At 35.6% G+C, this 19,320-nt stretch overlaps 1 protein-coding gene across 7 annotated transcripts in view; it reads left to right on the top strand.

Annotated features, from left to right (window-relative positions):
• The window catches only part of myt1lb (myelin transcription factor 1-like, b), a 123,341-nt gene that overhangs the window by 45,175 nt on the left and 58,846 nt on the right, over positions 1 to 19,320 (top strand). For 6 of the 7 annotated variants that reach the window (XM_028000855.1, XM_028000859.1, XM_028000854.1 and 3 more), the window contains exons 2-4: positions 207 to 320; positions 8,835 to 8,880; positions 11,775 to 11,808. In XM_028000855.1, the coding sequence (XP_027856656.1) occupies positions 8,835 to 8,880; positions 11,775 to 11,808 (80 nt within the window). In that variant the 5' untranslated portion in view covers positions 207 to 320. Of the gene's footprint in view, positions 1 to 206; positions 321 to 1,402; positions 1,467 to 8,834; positions 8,881 to 11,774; positions 11,809 to 19,320 lie in introns of all 7 variants that reach the window. The other variant, XM_028000857.1, reaches the window with a different exon arrangement.

Raw genomic sequence — 19,320 nt, 5'->3', positions numbered from 1 at the left:
CGCGACCGTCGTTATGGTGGAAATCAGTGTTCGCTCTGCCGCGTGCCGCATAGCTGACGCTATATGACTATTCATGAGCCTGGAGTCAAAGGAGTAGAGGAAATTTCAAATTCTGTCATGGCTGTGCCTGAATGTGATTGTTCTGGAAATGATTTTAATGATGCATGCTCTCCCTCTTCTTCCTCCCCCTTCTCCCCCATGTGTAGAAAATGAGTTTGGAGGAGACGTGGTGAGCCGTTCATCTATAGCTGAACATCAGTACATCACGGTGGCAGAAGGAGTCGGGACCAAAGAGCTGTCTGAAGTCCAAAACATTTCAGGTAGATCTTTCTGTCTGCACACGTGATCCGCTTCAGCTTCCACAGTTCACACACTATCACATTTCTCAGGTTCATTCAACGATCAAACTCTACTGTTTATATTGTTCTCAAAGAAATTCAGACAAATCTAAAACATATCAGTACAACAGCCTTGCCTTTGTTGACGATAATAATTGTAAAAATAATTTTGGAAATGATGGGGAAAAAAAGCTTAGAAAAAAGTGAAATAAGACACTTGGTTCTAAGGTACTATGTGTGCTGTTTGTTCACCAAAACCCAACTTTTTCATGATCAGTCATCCTTATTTTACTTTTACTTTTTTTTAGTTTGTTTCTCGTGACGAGGAGGAATAGATTTCCAGCTCTGTAAATGGCTTACAGCAGGTGCCATTATTGAGAGCACTGGGTCTGCTGAAAAAATTCATTTTGATTTTTTTCTCCTTTTTTTAGGATTTTTCTGTGAATTTTTTTTTTTGTTTAGTTTGATAAAGTTTCAAAAACAGTTCTGTTTTGTCTGCCTGCTGGATTACAACTATTTGATACGACACAAAGATGCAAGATTGACTTTCAATTCCAAAAAATCACTTAAAGTCATTTAAAATTTTGGTAGTACTGGCTTAAAATTTGCATTTAAAGTAAGAGTTCTGCAGATGTTCAATGCGTTTTTTTGTAGTGGAATTCTGTTGAAATAAATTAGAACTGTTCATGAAAGGAATTAAAGTTCAAAATGGGCTAATGCCAAACACTTGATAATAATATTACAATGCATTTTATATGAAGCACCTTTCAGAACAGCCAAGGACACTGTAGAAACAAGTTGGTTAACAATAAACCAACACACGTATTATGACACTTTTGGATACGAAGACCCTCAAATCAACATCCACTAAAGTAGATCTGCACCAAAAAAAATTATTTAGCCAGATATTTTCTTCTATAAAGATTCATATATATATGAAATGACTAAACCAAGTAAAGAAATATAGAGATACGAAAAGAGTAGAAAAAAACAGTGGAGAGAGGAAGGATGGAAGGAATATCATTAGTAAGAAAGTAAACCTCTTAGTAAGGTTTTCTTTACAGGAAGAAGAGAGGACAACACAGCAATGGAAAGTTATGAAGGACAGATGGAAAGGAAGGAAAAAAGGTAGGAACGAAAGGATGAGAAGGACACATAATTGGAAAGAAAGAAGAAGAGGTACATAATAGGTAGGAAGGAAGAAATGGTGCAAAGTAGTTAGGAAAGAAGAACATAAGAGCGTAAGGGAGGAAAAACATAATATCTTCTGGACTGTTTGGGAACTCTGTTACTCTAAAAATATTGTGCTCTTCACAGATGCTCTCTTTCCAGCTAGCTTGTATCGTTTTTTTCCACTTCACAACTGGGCTACTTTGTGTTGGTATATTACATAAAGTTCCTACAAAGTACAGTACAGTACATTGAAGTTTGTGGTTGTTACAGGATAAATGTGGAAAAAGTGTTGTAAACACTTGTGGAAGGACCTCTATGCATTCTGTGCAGAAAAGCCTTCACTACAGCTGCATTTTGGCATCACCAGGCCAGCTGATAAATAGTTTTATTGTGCTCAAATCACAGCTTTTCTCGCTCTAACCGCTTTTGAGTGCTGCACAGCTGCCCTTACCCAACCAACCACAGCCATTTTCCACAGTATTTAGGAATCGGTGCCAAATTTTGGCCCGTCTGCCTCCGTTGCTTTCACCCTCTTTTTCGCTCAGCAGCCACTCTGATGCTATCGCCACAACCCTTCACACTAATTCAGATGCACTTAGCATCGCTCAGGCACACGTGTTTGCTGTCACTACACGATGCATGGTGTAAATATGTGTTTGAAGTGAAATTCGATAATGCCTGTGCAGCTTTGCACTGCAGCTCTGTGCAGAACAGCAGCCTGTGAATGTGAGCATGTGTGTGACTTAAGGTGGAGCTGGGAGCCACATGACTGAAGCACATTCTCTCAAAACTGACAATGACACAACTTGCTAAGACTGAGGTCTGAGAGCCCCAACTCCCTCACTACCCAATAGGAAATACTTCTACCATGCGTCATATTGCAGTGATAATAATAAAGTTTTATTTCTTGTAAAATCCATTCTCTTCAATCAAACTAAAAACTTTTTGAGGAAGACAAAAAGACATTCCTTGCAAACAGTGAAGACCTTCTAATAACAAGCAAAGCCATTTTAATTTACATTTTGCTTTCTATTGATGCAGTCTTCGATCAGTGCCAACACACACACTATTTAAACCTCTGCTGTTTGCAATATCTTTCTGGAATTAAAAGTTTATTTTACCTTCCTCTAGATGACACTTTTTAAAGTAGAGCACTTTCTGAGTCTCTAGAAAGTGAAAAATTTTTGTGAAACATATACTACACGATATGACTTATATATACTTATATACTTAATATATATACATGTATGCAAATAAAAAACTCGTAACAACATTCCGACCACTGTAAAAACTAAAAAGTCAAGTTGAATACATTGTCCTGGAGTTTTTTTAATTCTGTTTGCTGCAGGTTTAAATTACTGAAGAGGAGGAAATGAAAAGGCGAATAATCCCATTGAAAGAATAAACTGATGATTGCACAAGTCAAATATAATTTAAAAAGTATGTTTTCGAAAACTCTTCACAATAAATTAATATCAGGCTTTTATTTATTTTAAATTGTATTCTTGAGCCTCTTCCTAAAATAATGGCCCTAGTCATTGTTTGCCTTTATTTATTTTTGCCTAAAACATTTTTTTGAAAGAGGTGGTTATTTTATTTATTTTTACCAAAATGTAGAAAAGTGGCCAAAGCTTTTTTTTCTACAAAATAATAAATTTTTATTTATTACCTTAAAAATAAAATAATTATTCTGTTTATTTATTTACTTATTTTACCAAACTGTAGAAAAATAACCAAAGCTCATTGTGAGAAACATACAAAATGGTACAGATTTGATCATCTCTATCACTCTTGAAGCCGTGGGATCAACATAACTGTGTGTTTATTTGTCTCAGAATATAAAGCCATTGATCCAGGGGTCTAATTGAGACACAGATGGGGGAGGAGCGGGCTTCAACTAATCCTCAATAAGCAGACTAACCTTCATTACAGCTGTGACATTTTTTCCTGGGGTCCTAAGAGACCATAAAAGCCAGACAGGGTATGAAGGGCTGCGACATACGGTGAGCCACAGTGGCGTGCGGTACGTCAGAGGCCTGCAGGTTTCCTGGGCTCAGCTCTGACAAGAAAGTGGAGGCGAAGAATTTGCTGCTGTTATTATCGCTGTTGTTTTCAACTATTCCTTTGGATATAGTGTTAAAGACCTAGTTAAAAAGTCAGAACTGGTATGTGGGGGTGGACTTTCCAAATTTTTATTTAAATCCAAAGCAAGTCTTGTTCTTCTATCTAAAGGCTTAGACTATTTTTTATTTCTTTTTACCTGCTTTTCATTTTAATTAATTCAATCCCTAGGAACTGTTGAACCCAAATATTGCATCAGGTCTTAATGATTAAAACCAATAGCCAATATGTTCAAATCTTGCAGCTGACTTAAAGTTGTCTCTTAGATTCTTCTCTTTTCTTCTTGTTAAATTACTGTGCTGCCAAGTCAAGTCTCAAGTAATAGGAACATAAATGTATTTCAAGCAAAACCAGAGTTAATACCAATCCATCTTCACTGTGATGTGAGCCACTGATGTCTGAAAAAACATTCCTAAGCCTTGGATTCAGCTAGCTGGCAGCTGTTGATCACTGAATTTGATCAGGAACAGATAAGTTTGGAGGATGGTATGCCAAGCACATCATAATGTTCCTCTTCAACATATTCTACTTTATTCTTGACTTATTTTGAAAATGGAGCAGTAATTCACAAAATTAAATTTTCCACACTATGAATTATCCCTTTGGACTACCCTTCAAGACCATCAGATAAAGTAGATGCTTTCTTAGACCAGTAGTCATTTTCTAACAAGTTTCTCTTTTAAAACGCAGCTGTTGCCTTTTATTTACCATTTGGAGCAAAAGTTCGAAATACAGCTATGACATTGTCATTTTTTTTTAAATGAACGCGCTGCTTGATCATTTAATTTACTTAATTAGGAAAAATTTAATTAAAGCAAAATTTTGTCTTCCTATAATGTGTCACAAGTGATCCTGGTAATAAAACAGAGCTTTAAAAGAATTGCATCATATGGATACATATTTTTTTTGTTCTGTGGCATAAATAAATGCTAAAAAGGCACAATCTCACCTCCCCACTGGAATATTTCTTTTTTCCTAAAGGAGGATTATAAATGTTCTTGAATTGGAACAGACAGTGTTGAAGTCCATCATTCAATAGCATAATAGATTTTTCACAAAAGGTATACATTCAAAACAGCTACCTCTCCAAGGTCAAACTAAATAGTGGTGAGGAAAATTGCAAGTAACCCAATAACTCTATCTTAATCGCTACATGCATCAATTAGCATGCAAAATATTAAAGCTCAGATGGAAAATGGATGAAAAAATGGCTTGTATGCAATGGCTTTCTGGAGAAAGGATGTTTTCTCTCTTATGTATGTAGCATCACTATTTTGGTCTGCAATTGTATATCTAGAAATCACAAGACCTAGATTAAAATGTAAATATGTAGGACACAATGACTAAGAAAAATAAATTAAATAAAATAAAAATATTTTTTTCAGTGGCCCAGTCAAAGTCCAAACCTCAACCTGATTAAAATGCTGTTGCAGAAACAAATACCAAATAAAATATCACTGACATGAAGCAAATTTACTACAAAAAGTAAACTCAAAAATGTCTAGACTATATTTTGAGAGACAGATTAAGTTTTCATGTTATTACAGGCAAAGGCAGAACAAACTATTGAATAATGGGATTTACTTATTTTAACCCACAATAATATTAAAAGTCATGGAAACTTTTTTTCCTCCTTAACTGTACAATAGTTAAAATTAGTGTTTCACTTCCTCATCCACAGATTCTTTGCCATAACCAAAATCCCATATGTTGCTTCCTTCTTTTCTACACTGAGAAGATTTATAAGCTATCTTTGTGTTTCATCTTTTTATTTTTCTCCCGTTGAAACATTTATAGGCGTTCATAAAGAAGCACACCATTAGTACTGAGAGGCTCTACAGTAAAGCAAGCATGCTGTTAATAAATCATGTTGAATAAAACGAGACATCCAAACACGGCCCCCGTCATCTTCCAATCCTGGCAAGCAGGAACATTTAGAGGCATCTGGAAATAACAGAAGAATGTTCATTGGCATTCAAGTTCCTTCACAATTTATGATCTGTTGTTGAGGTGATAAAGCTATATAGGAAAGAGATATGTATGTCTGATAGCTGTAAAAGAAAGCCAGGAAAATGCTTACTTTGGTGTAAAAACAGCTTGAACATTCTGTGTCATAAACCAGTTTTTAGAGGAAAAATCAACACAACTGCAAAATGAATATACAAACAGTCTGACGATTTCTTGGACACAAGGACAAAAGATGCTAAATAAAATTCACAATAAAATTTCTGGCATTATTTCAGTCAAAAAGCAAGAAAAATGGTAAAATATGAATATTCATTAAACATATCCTAGAGCCTTTTTGGAATAGGGTTAACAGTGAAGATTTTGAAGGCAATTCCCAAACTTATCTATTAGTCAGTTCATCAGTTCTGGCAAAAATATGAGTCTCTGTGGAATTTATGTTGATTTTGAGTAATTTCCAAGAAAAACAATTCACCCCTGGCAATTCAATCATTGTAATCACAGACCGCATGAGAAACATAGTCACTGTAATTATATGATGCTTTTGCATCATATAATTACAGCATTATAAAGAACTTAAATCTAGATACAAAAAAGAAGTAATTTGTATCTGGAATGGAAAATGTGAAATATAATATAAATTGAAAAAAGTATTAGTAAAAACGAATCCTCATCAAAATCATTTTATAGTCTTCAAGTTTATCCTGAAAAGTTAAGTACATAGATTACAGTGGATCCTACTGGATTTTTTTCAATAAGTTTATTCGAACTGTTTACAAAAATTCTAAGTAATCTCAGCAAATTGCATCAAATGACACACTTACAGCATTCACTCGTCGAATGTAGTGACAGTAGACAATCACATACATTGTGATACATTTACTTTGTCATCCCTCATATAGTAAGACTGTCTCAGGGCAGCTGAGGCTACTATTCAGTAGCTTGCCATCATCAGTGTGTGGGTGAATGGTGGAATGACTGAATGTAATGTGAAGTGCTTTGGAGCACCATACAAGTACAGGACATTAACAGGCCAGAATGAGCATGCATGTAGCAACAGTGGATAGGAAAAACTCCTATTTAACAGGAGGAAAGCCCAACAGAACTTGACTGTGTGATCAGTCTGTGGATTTGAGAAGACAACACCTATACAAAAGAAACAACACAGAAACACTTTTGTTTAACATACTTTCTGTGTTAACAGAAAGGCAGTAGTAGCTCTTTCAGTGGCATTTTCTTGGACAGAAACACAGCCAGATATATGCCGGTTTCCCTACTTATTGAATAAAAAATAGCACTACCGATGTCCTACTTCAGGAAGGTATCACAGCTAAACAGAACAATAGACACAATTTAGCTTTTATGAAGAAAAAAAGCAGAGGGAGAACATACAGCTGGAGGCTGGAATAACACTTGTAATTCAAAATTGGAGAGTAGTAGGAGAATGTAGCAGAGTGAGAAAAAGTGACTCCAGCAGCCTAAGCCTGTAACTGCATAACTACGTAGAGTGATTTAGGTTGTCTTGAGCTATCTCTCAGACAATAAACCTGGTTTCGAAGAGCAGGCAATGTATGCATAATCAGAAGAAAGAAGATTCCTACCTCGACCGACCTTACCTTAAAGAATACAAAAGGCTGTTTCAAATGTCATCACTTCAGCATAACAGATATTGAAAGCTAAAAAAGCAACAAGAAAAAAAAAACCCTGGAAAAAGTGTGTGTTGAAAATGGATGTGTACTCCAAAAATATATCACTTTAAAATTAGTCAGAATACTTAATCACATAATAGTTAGAAACAAGAAATCTCTAGAGTGCTTGCTTTCTCAAGAAAGCTGAGAGAGAAGATAAATCTCAGCTGGACCAGTCATTTCCAAAATGTTTCCACTGGGACACAGGAGGTCAACATACTTAACTGGAGAAGTATATTTAAAAGAAGGCTGGGTTGTCGATCAGAAGGATTGGATCTTCCTAATGACACCACAGAGACTTTGGGGAATAATTTATTGACTTTTTGGAGAGAAGCTGATACTTTTTGAGTGAAAGAGAGATGTTTGGCACCCAGTGGTATTGATGGTTTCAAGAAAACATTTTTAGATTTAAAAGACTTTTACAAAACCTTTAAACTCACTTTAAGAATAAAAGTGAACAAATTCTGTTTAAATGATATGTGATTTGCCAAGAATGACCTGAATGAATAAGGTTGCATATAAGCTAAGGACATCTTCTTGATCATGCTGTAGGATCTGTAATGTAGCTCAATTCGCAAAATCTTTGTTCAGCCCTGACATTTTCCCCATTTTCTTGTGTTAGAACCAAATGTTCAATATGTTTATTGTGACTTTATGTGACAGAACAACAAAGTTGTGCATATGATAAATTGATTTGCATTTCTTTTCTTAAAATAAAAATATGATGAGTGTGGTATGCAGTTAATGGAAAACTGCAAATACAATCTGGTACTACTAATTGCCTTCAGAAGTGATCTATTTAGTAGAGTCCATCCGAGTTTAATTTAAAGTCGGTTTGAATCCAGCAGCTCTTTGAAGCTCTCCGAGGTTTATGAGATAACATAAGCTTGAAAACTAAGTATTTAGTAACTTGACAGACTATGGAAAAGTTCACTGCAGTAACCAAAGGTACTTTTAAATATTGGCAGGACATATTTTATATTTACACCTTGACTGGGTTAAAATTATAATTGCTTGTTTTATGTATGACCCTTTGAAATCTCAAGATAAACTTGGCATTATAAATAAAACCTATTATTATTGAAATTCTGTTTCGAAATGATTGCTGGCGCTTTTATTTTGCCCGATTTACTTGTTTGAGTTAATTATCTTACATCTTATTGCTTGTTAATGTAAATACCTTAAATTAGTAAGAGCTGGGATGTAATGGGGACTGCAACTACAGGCTACATTGAATCATATATAACGCATACAGGGTTCATGTCAATTCATCAGATGGGCTCACAAAAAGGCTTTTCGGGTTACATCTATCCAGTAAGAAAATAAAATAAGAAAAATCGACTGTGCAGTCTCTAAATCACTTTAATCATTCACACTAATGCTGCCCATCAGTCATCTACATGAAACCTTCTGGCACATCAGGTGCGAACTGAAATGCCTGACAGGGTGGAAATAGCACTCTGAACCTGAGAGAACATGTATCCAAATTAAAGATAATTTCACCGGTCTGTCTGTTGTGTTGAACAGCTTGTTTGTGCCTTTTTTGCAGATGGAGGTGGATGCAGACGATAAGCGCCATCGCACACGCTCCAAAGGTATCTGCACAGATACACACAGAAACACACACCTCTATTCAGGGTGACCTTCACTCTCCCAACACAGACGCATATATGCACACACACACACAGGCACATAGATCCTGAGCAGTTACACTCCAGTTGCTTTCTCTCGCTGTTCACTCCTCTATCTTCACTTTATATGTATCTAACAGCAACAGAAGTCCACCTTCTCAACGCCTCAAAATAAAACATTGGCAGAAATCGCAGTGGCATGGAACACAAATCAGAATAAACGGAGGGTTTCATTGAATAGATGCCTCTCATTTTCAGTTCGCAAAACAATGGCTCCCTTTTATGTTGTTGACAAAGCTGAGGACCTGTGTTTTCTAAGTGAATAAAATTAAATGAAAGGTGAGATGATGCTCCTTTTGGTTCATCTTTTAATACATGTGTTGAAGTACCTAACATTGTTTTCCAAAAAGGGAAAAAAATATTAATTTAAATTCAAAATTTTTTATGAAAATCTCAAAAGTTATGCACTCCTCCAACAAGATGTTGGCTCATAAAGTTTTCTGATATTACAGGTCATTTATTTCATCATATATTTATATCTTGTAGAGCACTTCTGGATGGATGCAAACTACATCTCGTTGCTTGTACTTGTGACAGTGCAATGACAATAAAGTTGAATTCTATTCTATTCTATTCTATTTTGGACTATATAAGCTACAGTGTTTCCTTTCTTTTGTTAAACTGTATAACTTCCCATAGAAACATAACTAAATGTTCTTTAATTTTCAAGGCCACCCTTTAGATATGACTTTGTGATTCATGGTCTTTATACAAGCAACTTTTAATATTAAGTCAAAAGTAATGTCCAAATATTCGATTTCTACTGGCAGCTGAAGCAGCACATTTGTTTCATCTAAAGTGCCATTGAAAATTTGAGTTGCGTTGCAATGGTTGTTTATTGACAACAAAATGCCTCCATGATATAATGAGGTATAGAGTTGAATTTGTATTTGCAAAGAAAAAAATCATTAAATAAATCGCAGCTGTTCATCACTACACATGTCCTCCAACCAAACTGCCACACATGACTGCAGATTGACTTACACTCAGGCTATTTCCTTTGGCAATTAACTCACTGAAATATGAGTTGTGCTCTTACCACAAAGATGCCCCTTGGATATCATGAAAAAGTTGCATTTAGTATAATTAATTTTAACCTTAATTTCCAACAAGTAAGGACATACATGAACTTACAGACTTAGACGAAAAATAAATATCCTTTACTTTCCCACTGTGGGGGAATTCAGGTGTGACATCAGCAAAGTGATACGTCAGTCAGGCATGGTTAATGTAAAAAATTATAAGAATAACATACTGCATTGGGCAAAATTACAACACAAAATACTTTTCAATTATCAAAAATGGCAAAAATCTATCCAGCATGTACAGACAGTTAGTTCAATGGGAGGAGATATTAGTCTTGTAAAACACAGTTGACAGCTTGGATCTTTTGCTTATCTTGGTTCAATGTAGTCATTGTTTAGAAGGCTCAATCTTGATTTAGATGAACATGACTGACATTCACTGAAACTTCACTTTTATAAATAATGTAACTCCTTTTTGGTTTGGATGTGTAGACAGAATGTGCCTAAGCAAATTCTTGACTGTGGTTGTACATTTAAGATCACATTGCACCGGCTTTTTGGTATGAAAGTCGACATTTATTTGACATTCAAATCTGTTTTGGAGGTTTAATTATAAATGTGAATAAGCCAATATTCGGCAGGTAAAAACAAACACGAACATAAAGGACTGATCTCATAATTACAACCTGTCACTTTGAAATGCAGAGTATTGTACATTTTTATTTTACAAATACAAGCAAATCTGTGTCCCCAATAATCATCCAGATATATTCTGACAGTGTTGTGTCATCTAAATTTTTACCAGTAAAATTCACATGTATAATAGCTTACCACAAAGTGTTGCCATGAAAAGTGTCTGACCATCCTTAGAATCCACAAATCATAGTTAGAAAAAAAAAAATCTGTTTTTTGTGCATGACATAAATGAAATTACAAAGACAAAATTATTTGATGTTAGAAAAAAAATCCCAAGGTCTAAGGCAAAGCTATGTAAAAAATGAAGTCTTTGTGCAGCTTCAGCATTGACGGCGCAACTGTTGCTCAATGGATTGCTATTGATCAAATGACTTGTTCTTAAACGTCAAACATCTGTGATGTGCGTCAATTACAAATGTCACCATATCTCTCTGAAACTGTATGAGATGATTTGTATATTGCTTGTTAGATGAGGTGCCCAAGATGAACAGTCTTTTATCAAATGCATTTGCTTAAATTTCTCACTAAATTTGTCAATTTTGCCAAAATTCTACTTTTATGTAACCCACCAAGTTATGCTTGTGGGTGGTCAAAACCTCTTGCCTTGAAAAGTTATATAAATAGATAGATGCTGTGTGTCATCTATTTGGATGAAAAAAAAAAAACATTTGAAAAATGTATTTAAAAAATAAATGAAGAAAAATGTTTTGTATATTTTTGCATGTAGTATATGCTAATATATGCAAAGTTATTTAATCTAAGCCATTTAAAAAGATTAAACACAATACATTTATATTTGTGAACAGAAATAATGAAAATATACTTTTTAACATCAAAATAAAACACATTTTATTAGATGCTGACTGACTTATTCCCAGCTGGAATTTCTTATGTTTCCAGCTTTAAGTGTTTCAAGTGTTTCATGGTTAATTTATTTTATGGCAAACCTACGCAGACGGAAAGTCACAGAGATCAACATTTCAGCAGGTTCCCTTTATGTGTGTTATGGCTTGTGTGTTCAGCTGGAGCCGGTGTCGTTTCATAATGATTCTCTCCGTCTCTCTGTTTCTCCCTCAGTGCCTGTGGATCCAGCATTAACAGAACTTTTCAGGTCAGTGAGAATGGAAAAGTGCATGGCGCTCCTGTACACACACACACACACACACACACGCCTGCGCACACCCGCACACAATTTGCCTATTGTTGTCTCAACTCAGAGAGGTAGAGAGTACCAGTCACCTTATTACCAAAATGAGATGTTTCCTCTTTCTCTTCACTGTTTGTCCTCACATGTGTGACAGAGGTCTGATCTACCTTTTTTTTTCTTTTGTTCCTCTTTATTTTTCTCTTCAAGCCAGTTTTGTGCAGTGACAGTTTCTTTCCCTGTCTTTAGGCATCTTCATTGTCAGAACACATGATTGGAAGAAAACTGACAAAATAAGCCACAATTTGTTGCACGTTTTGCCAAAAATGTGATGATTAGCTTTAAAAAGGGAAAAAGCTATCCAAGCCAACTCTGCGTTAAAAAAAAGTAATGCTGCAGTTGTTGCGACCACCCTTGGCCACCCTTATGCATTTATGATAATTGGCAATGTGTGTTCCACCTCACTATCGAGGAATTTTTTTTATGCCATTTGTAGATGGACTTACTGGCGGGTTAAGTGTCACTGCCTTTGTCTGAGAGTTGAATATTCGCCAACAAGATTTTCTGGTATCAAGCAGAATTCGTGGTTAAGAATTCAAATTCATAGAAGTCATCCAGCTGCAGACCAACACACTACTACCACCATGTTGGACTCTTCTTCTTTGAGTCTCTGGGTTAGTTTGAACCAAATGTAATGGGGAGAGGGGGGAAAGCTCCTCCTTCCTATTTGTTCTCAGTAATCCACAGAACATTTTTCCAAAAGTCTTGGAGATCATAACGTTTTGCTATTTTGTGGCAAATTTGAGTAAAGCCATTTACAATTTTTTCTGGGAACTTTTCTATGGAAACCAATTTTGCTCACTCGCTTTTATTGTTGAATCATTAAATCTTAAGTTTTTCTTCAGCAAGTATGCATATTCAGATTAGATATTAAGTTAGGATATTTTTGTAACCTCCTACTATTCAGTGCACTCTTGAAATAATTTTGGTAAGCCGGAGCCTCCTGGAAAGGTTCACCACTCTGGCATGTTTTCTCTATCTGTTGATAAAAGCTCACACTGTGGTTCTCTCGCATTGGAAAGCCTTAGAAACATCTTGGTGATCCTCTCTACAAAGATGCTAAAAAATTTGAAAGAATTCTTGAATTTCCTTAGATTTCACATTATGCTGCTATTGAAAATCTTACCTGATAGTTACAGTTACAAGTTAGATAGTAATTTGTCTTTGGTCTGGTTCATGAAACTGAACACAAAAATGTAGGTAATTGTAGTTAAATAATGATTTAAGAAGTGCATCAATTACTTTTCTTTATAGAGGGCCAAGCTGGTTTGGACAATAATGAATATAATTTCCAAACTAAATGTTATATTTAAGCTGGTTATGTTTGCGTAATATTATTTAAGACCTGAAAAAACATAAAATAGAGCTATTGTCACACTAAAACAAGGATTTTATTTAAAGTGCAACTACTGCTCTTCCTGATGTATTTGCAGCATTATAAGATTTCTGCCTTCTGTCAAGTCACTTAAGACTATTGTTGGTCTCCTGTGTGTTGTTTTGCTGCAGTTTGGGATGCATGGAAAATGTCAGTGAGCACACAAGTAGCAGCCAGCTCTAGTCCGGTGAAGTAGAGTTAGTAGCAAACAGTGAACAGTCCCTGCAGCGTCTACCTGCATCCTCTCTCTAGCCTTTTTACAGAAGGCTGGAGAGTATTTGTTACTGTTTAAAGCTCCGATGCTTCTAAATATTTATAGGTCTGGCAGGATGGAGGAGATCCTTTGCCAGCATCTTTGTTTAGTCTGATAAAGGGTGTGTGTCTCCTTTCTTTTTAAAATATTCTACAGAAGGGTTTTTGGATTCTAGTTTGACAAAACTAAGGTCTTAGTTAACTTTTTTTTCCCCAAGAACATAATTGCTGTGATTTTGGCAGCGTGATCTGATTCATTCTGTCTGTCTGAGCTCTTGGAAGATCTCATAGGGGATTTTATTAATGACACCCATGATGCTGATGGAAATTACATTTCTGTATTTTTTTTTTTTTTAGAATTGTTTGTATTTACTATAGACATTTACTTTTACAGAAGCATTCTGACAATGTTTTAAATTATTTTGTTTGTACTGTTTAAACCCTGAGAAAGTACAAATAATTCAATAAGCCTTATGCCCTTAGAAACATTAAATTAATCTGTGGGAGACAATATAACACCCTTCAGAGTAAATATGTCCAGAATATTGTTGTATTTCCTGTTTTTTTTTTTTCTTTAACATTTTCTGAATTAGTTGCGAGAATGCCAAACAGTGATGGGACATTTGATTCTTTCCAGACAGCCGGCTCTTGTGGCTCCTAAACAACTGTTAATTTATGACCATCTGTAGCCTCCTATTTTCGCTTAACTTGGTGAATATGAATGTTTTGTAAATCCTTTTGCATTTAATATTTTTTATAAGAAGCCTTATACTTTAATAATTGTATGTAATCTGTTACGAAAGCAGGTGTTCTTACTGTTGTGCACTATTTCATGTAAACTTTTAATTTTTATTTAGCAAAAAACAAACACTGCAAACACATACTGAGCAGTACCATAATAATTTATCATTATATTGTATATTATATGATATTTTTATAAAGCGGCCAGATGCTGCTTTGACGCACCTTCAACCCTGTTTACTGTCTGAGGGGATGGACTGCGCTACCTCTGTTCGACTTATTCTTTTATTTAGACATGGATTAACTTTATATGATTTAATGAGAACATGAAATGGACTCTTTCCCGCACATTATTTAAATATACAGCCCAGTCTTAAGCTAGACTCAAATGGAAGACTAACGCTAGGACTTTAGCTTTTTACTGACTACCCAATGATCATTGAAGCTTTCTATTCAAGGTGCTTATCAACAATTCAGTGTTTGATCGTTTGTTCTGCATGCTAAAAGAGGTTGGAGTACATGTCTGTATTTCACATGTTGTTATTTTCACTGGTATTTACAGAGGGTGTATAACCCAGTTGGGAATTCATGGTTGGATTCTTCAGTGCCCTCTACTTGTCTTTGCAAGTTGTTTCCACCCCAGTAATGTGTAAATTTTATTTTGTCCTTGGCGGTGTTCGGAGGTGGTTGCAGCTTAGATAAGCTTCCCAGCCTACCCATGTATCAATAAATAATATTCCACCTCGAAGATTACTGTGTAGCCTTTAGCTGATATTCATAGATAATACAAGCCGGACTCTTCCAATCCTTCATCCACCCTCCTCTCACACCCTATCCTCATTTTCTATCATTCTCTCACTTTTCTTCCTATCCTCCCGCCTGTCTCACCTTCTTCTCCTCACCGTGCTGGTGCCTGCAGATAGTAATTAATCAGGGGATCGATGTGAAGCCTATCTCCAGGCTGGGGCGTCTATAATGTCGATAACACTGCTCGATGGCCTCTCTCCCCAAAGAGCTGCTAGTCTTCGGGGCAAACATGCCCGACTTTGCATCATGTTCAGAGCTGTAAGTGTCTTAATGTGCTTAAATATGACATTCTGTTTTTCTTTGTTTGTTTGGGAATTAAATAGGAATTATGTTTTTGTAAGGAATTGTTCTAAAAGGAGAATTAATTTCCCTTCTTGCATATTTAAATTGCAGTTGTAGTGCTGACTCAGTGTGTACAGAGTTTGTTTTTTTTTTGGAAAAAATGTGTCTAGTTAATCTTGACCTATGTTTGTATGCTAGGTCCTATTCAAATCCACACAAATTCTGTGTTGTATAGTCAAGAAATTAACATTTTTGCTGTTTGAGTGCTTTATATACTATAATTTTAAGTGCAATACATTTTTCTAAAAAGGCTTTGATCTGTCATTTCAGACTATATCTACCTCATCTTTCATTGCCTCGTTTCTCTTTTGTTACATATAGAACAAGACTAAAAGCCAGGAAAAAAATGTCTATTTCACTAAACATGAGGAGACGCATGTTTGAATTAATTGAATTAATTATTTGAAGTTTTCTTAACTCTCCATTGTGAAAGTTTCTAACAGTTTTAGGGCCATAGGTCAGTGTCCAGAAAGTAGGACTAGCCATAATCATAGTAAGGTCATAGCAACATCATGTTTGTATCATGACTGTGTGGTCATCACATTGTTACAATTCTTAGGAGTGTCATAGCATATTTATGGTAGTGACATAGGAAGATAATATATTCATAGCAGGGTCACAACATGGTCATAGTGGGGTCATAACATAGTCATGCAATGGGTCAACCAATGCAATATTCACTGATATAAGTACGGTCACTGTTTGCCATATAGATGATAAAATCATTAAGGTCTGGATCAAAACGTAGTCAAATAAAAGATAATCTGGTCTAGAAAAGCCTGATTAAAAATAACATAAAACATTGTAATACAAATGTTTTCAGTTGTATGATTTTCTGTTTTTTTTTGTTTTCTTTTGTCCATGCCATAAAATAAAATACAATCCAGCAACATGTCTAATTATTCAATTATATAATAAGTAGGTTATTCATTGATGTACTTTCTACAAAGAAATGCCTAGAACTACCATAAAAAGGTACTTTTGGTCCAAGTGGACCTCAGTTTTTAGGTATTGCAGAATTGAATAAACTTTGGACTATGATTTCCACAACTTAGCTGCAGATTTAAGAAGGTTTTCCTGAGATTTTCAGCTTGCATTGCATGTGTTCATACACAAGTTTGTCAGTTGAGCCCTGCAGTCCATTTTCTAGACTCTGATTAACTTTTTAATTCAGTGTCATACATTATATATTAGTCAGTAATGGACCAGTTACAACTCTCTTGGCTTTTGGGTTCATGTCAGACTTTTTACTCACCAACCCACCATTTTGACTCTTGAAGTATGTTGGAGTTCACTAGCTAATGTATCATATTTTGTTGTTCCAGTTAAAGTAGGGAAAAGGTTGATAATAATGCATTCCTTTGTATTAAAAACTATATGGATGAATTACTTTTATGAAAGAATAAAAATAAGGGTAAATTTAACAGAGGCCCCCTTTTTAACCTCATCTTGGTTTTCAGACAATGGGCAGGGTGGAGAGTTTGTGCGACACTCAAAGCTCCAACTACTGTATAAACATTCTCCACACATCTTCCCTCTCATTTGCATATTTACAGTCTGCCATGCTAATCATGTTTATTGGGGTGTGTAAGTATGGCGCCTGAGTTGAATAGCAAAGGATATCTTTATACCGGAGACTTTATAGTGAAGTCGCTAGGATGAAAAGAAAAATTTCCCCATTTCTGGAAATAAATGGTTTCTCCTGCGGTAATCCAATTTCAAAAGACAAAACAGCCATCTTACATAACTAGGACAGAACAGGGTCTTGCTAATTATGGTGCTAATGCTCAGTGAAGAATTCCCTTCGTTTTTTTTGGGGGGGGGTTGTATTTTTTTAACAAAGGCCAAGATTTGTGCAGATATTTCTGTGCAGCTCAGGAAGCGGAGCTGTAACATTTAGACTGAAATAGATCTGAACCTCCAATTATGCAGGACTGTAGTGTTTCTTAATTTTCCTGCACGTTATTCAAAATATTCTTCAGAAAATTACACACTGGTGAATGTCTCAACACCACAGTCACAGTCACCACAGTGGTGCGCCTCTCATTTGCATACTTAAAGGAGGTAAATAGTTAATTCTCTTGATATACATGGGTAGTGAAACTGTCAGTTTTAAAGATTTCAGTAAGTTTCCTCTTTGGAAGATATACATTACATCATTTATCTCATGTTCTTTGGCTTTATTTATTTATTTTCTTTGTGATTAGATAAAGCAGATCACTGCTAAAGATTTATATCTTTATACTTGATGTAATCTGTAGTCACTGCCCGTTATAATAAAACATATTTTAATGAAACAAAATTGGGTCTACTCTGGGTGTTTGTGCACCATTCATACATGCGTACTATATTTTACTACTTTAGGTTTTTGCTTCTCTGCTCTTGCTTTTTGCAGAATGTTATATTACCTTGCTTTGCTCTGTTCATGGTCATTTCTTCACATCATCAGCCTCAGTCTTGCCTGCGAAACTTAAACCTGTCGCTGCAGCTCTGACGGACACTGTCATATTGATTTGAGAGCAGGAATGAAAAGCTTTTTTCCCCTGTTCTCCATCACCGCCTCTACACCAACACACGCACGCAAACTGACGAGCAGATCAGATAATTAAAGAGAGCTAAAACAAACAAGAAGATATCAGTTCATCACTTTGCCTGAGATGCCCTCCCATCTCACTCTCTCTGGATTTGGTTTCTCTCACTCCTCTTCTCTTCTCCTTCCTGCCCTTTTTTGGTTTTCCTACCCCTTCTAACGCTCTCTTCCTCCCTTCCTTCCTTTCTTTCTTCCGTGCTTTTCTCCGCTTACCCCCTCCTCCTCTTCCTTCGGCTGTCTCAGGCAGAGCTAATTCCCTCTTCAGATGGTGCAGCTCTCATTTGCATACTTATCAAAGTATTTGGACTATCCGACAGAAGCTGTAGGAAGGTGGGGTCATTAATATGTTAATTAGCTCCTTCGTTCTCTTCCCCCCCTCCTCCGCCCCAATTTTGGAGCCTTTAACATTGGTGCATCCATATTCTCCACCTCTCTCTGCACTTCACATTTAGATTTCAGGTCCTGAAAATGCCAGAAGACTCTGCAGACATTAACATGTTGTAGTAACGGTGCATTCATAATGTCTTTATGTGGACTACACACACTTCTTCCATTTTTCAGCAAGATATAATCTGGTTGCACAGTTTCAAATAATCTGTACTGGTCCTACACTGACAAAAGACAATAGTTGATCCAACTTAAAAATGCTTTAATTAGTAACAAGTAATTGCTTTTAGCCTGGACAAATTTAAGTCAGACATACTCAAATCATTTAGTTTCTTTCAAATAGAGACTGAATTGAATCAAATCAAAGTTTTAAGTTTTTTCACATCAATAATATAATTTTCCAAACGTACATTATGACTCATTTTGAAAAATATATATTAACATAAATTATTTTATAGGTGTGCTTTTGCAAGATGTTTTAGTTTTCCAAATAGGATTAGGATGGGAATCGAGAATCGGTTCTCAGTAATTCAGTTCCTTGAAATTGTTAAGCTGATTGCTTAACGATCCCACTTATCAGTTCCAGTAACGTGTGACGTATTTGCGTGATGATGTATTGTACATGCTCCATATTTTGCTTTAAGAAATATCCAGGATGGCATCGCTGCTAAAGCACTTCAAAATATGTTCATATTTCACAAAAATAGATGATGCTTGGACCAGTTGCAACATGTTCAAAACTTTACTCGCATTAAAAGGATGAAATATCTCCAACATCCTCAAATATTTGACACAACTTGAAACCAATTTTTAGTTATGTGAAGTGCTTGATGCGTTGCTTGCATTAAAGCCTACTTACTAAATATTTCTTTGGCAACTTCATAAGGAATGTTGCTTTTCTACATGCCTAGGGTTGTGAATGATT

The sequence above is a fragment of the Xiphophorus couchianus genome, chromosome 19 (assembly GCF_001444195.1).
Source record: "Xiphophorus couchianus chromosome 19, X_couchianus-1.0, whole genome shotgun sequence".
Classification (NCBI taxonomy): Eukaryota; Metazoa; Chordata; class Actinopteri; order Cyprinodontiformes; family Poeciliidae; genus Xiphophorus; species Xiphophorus couchianus.
This window is presented reverse-complemented; position numbering and strand designations above follow the sequence as displayed.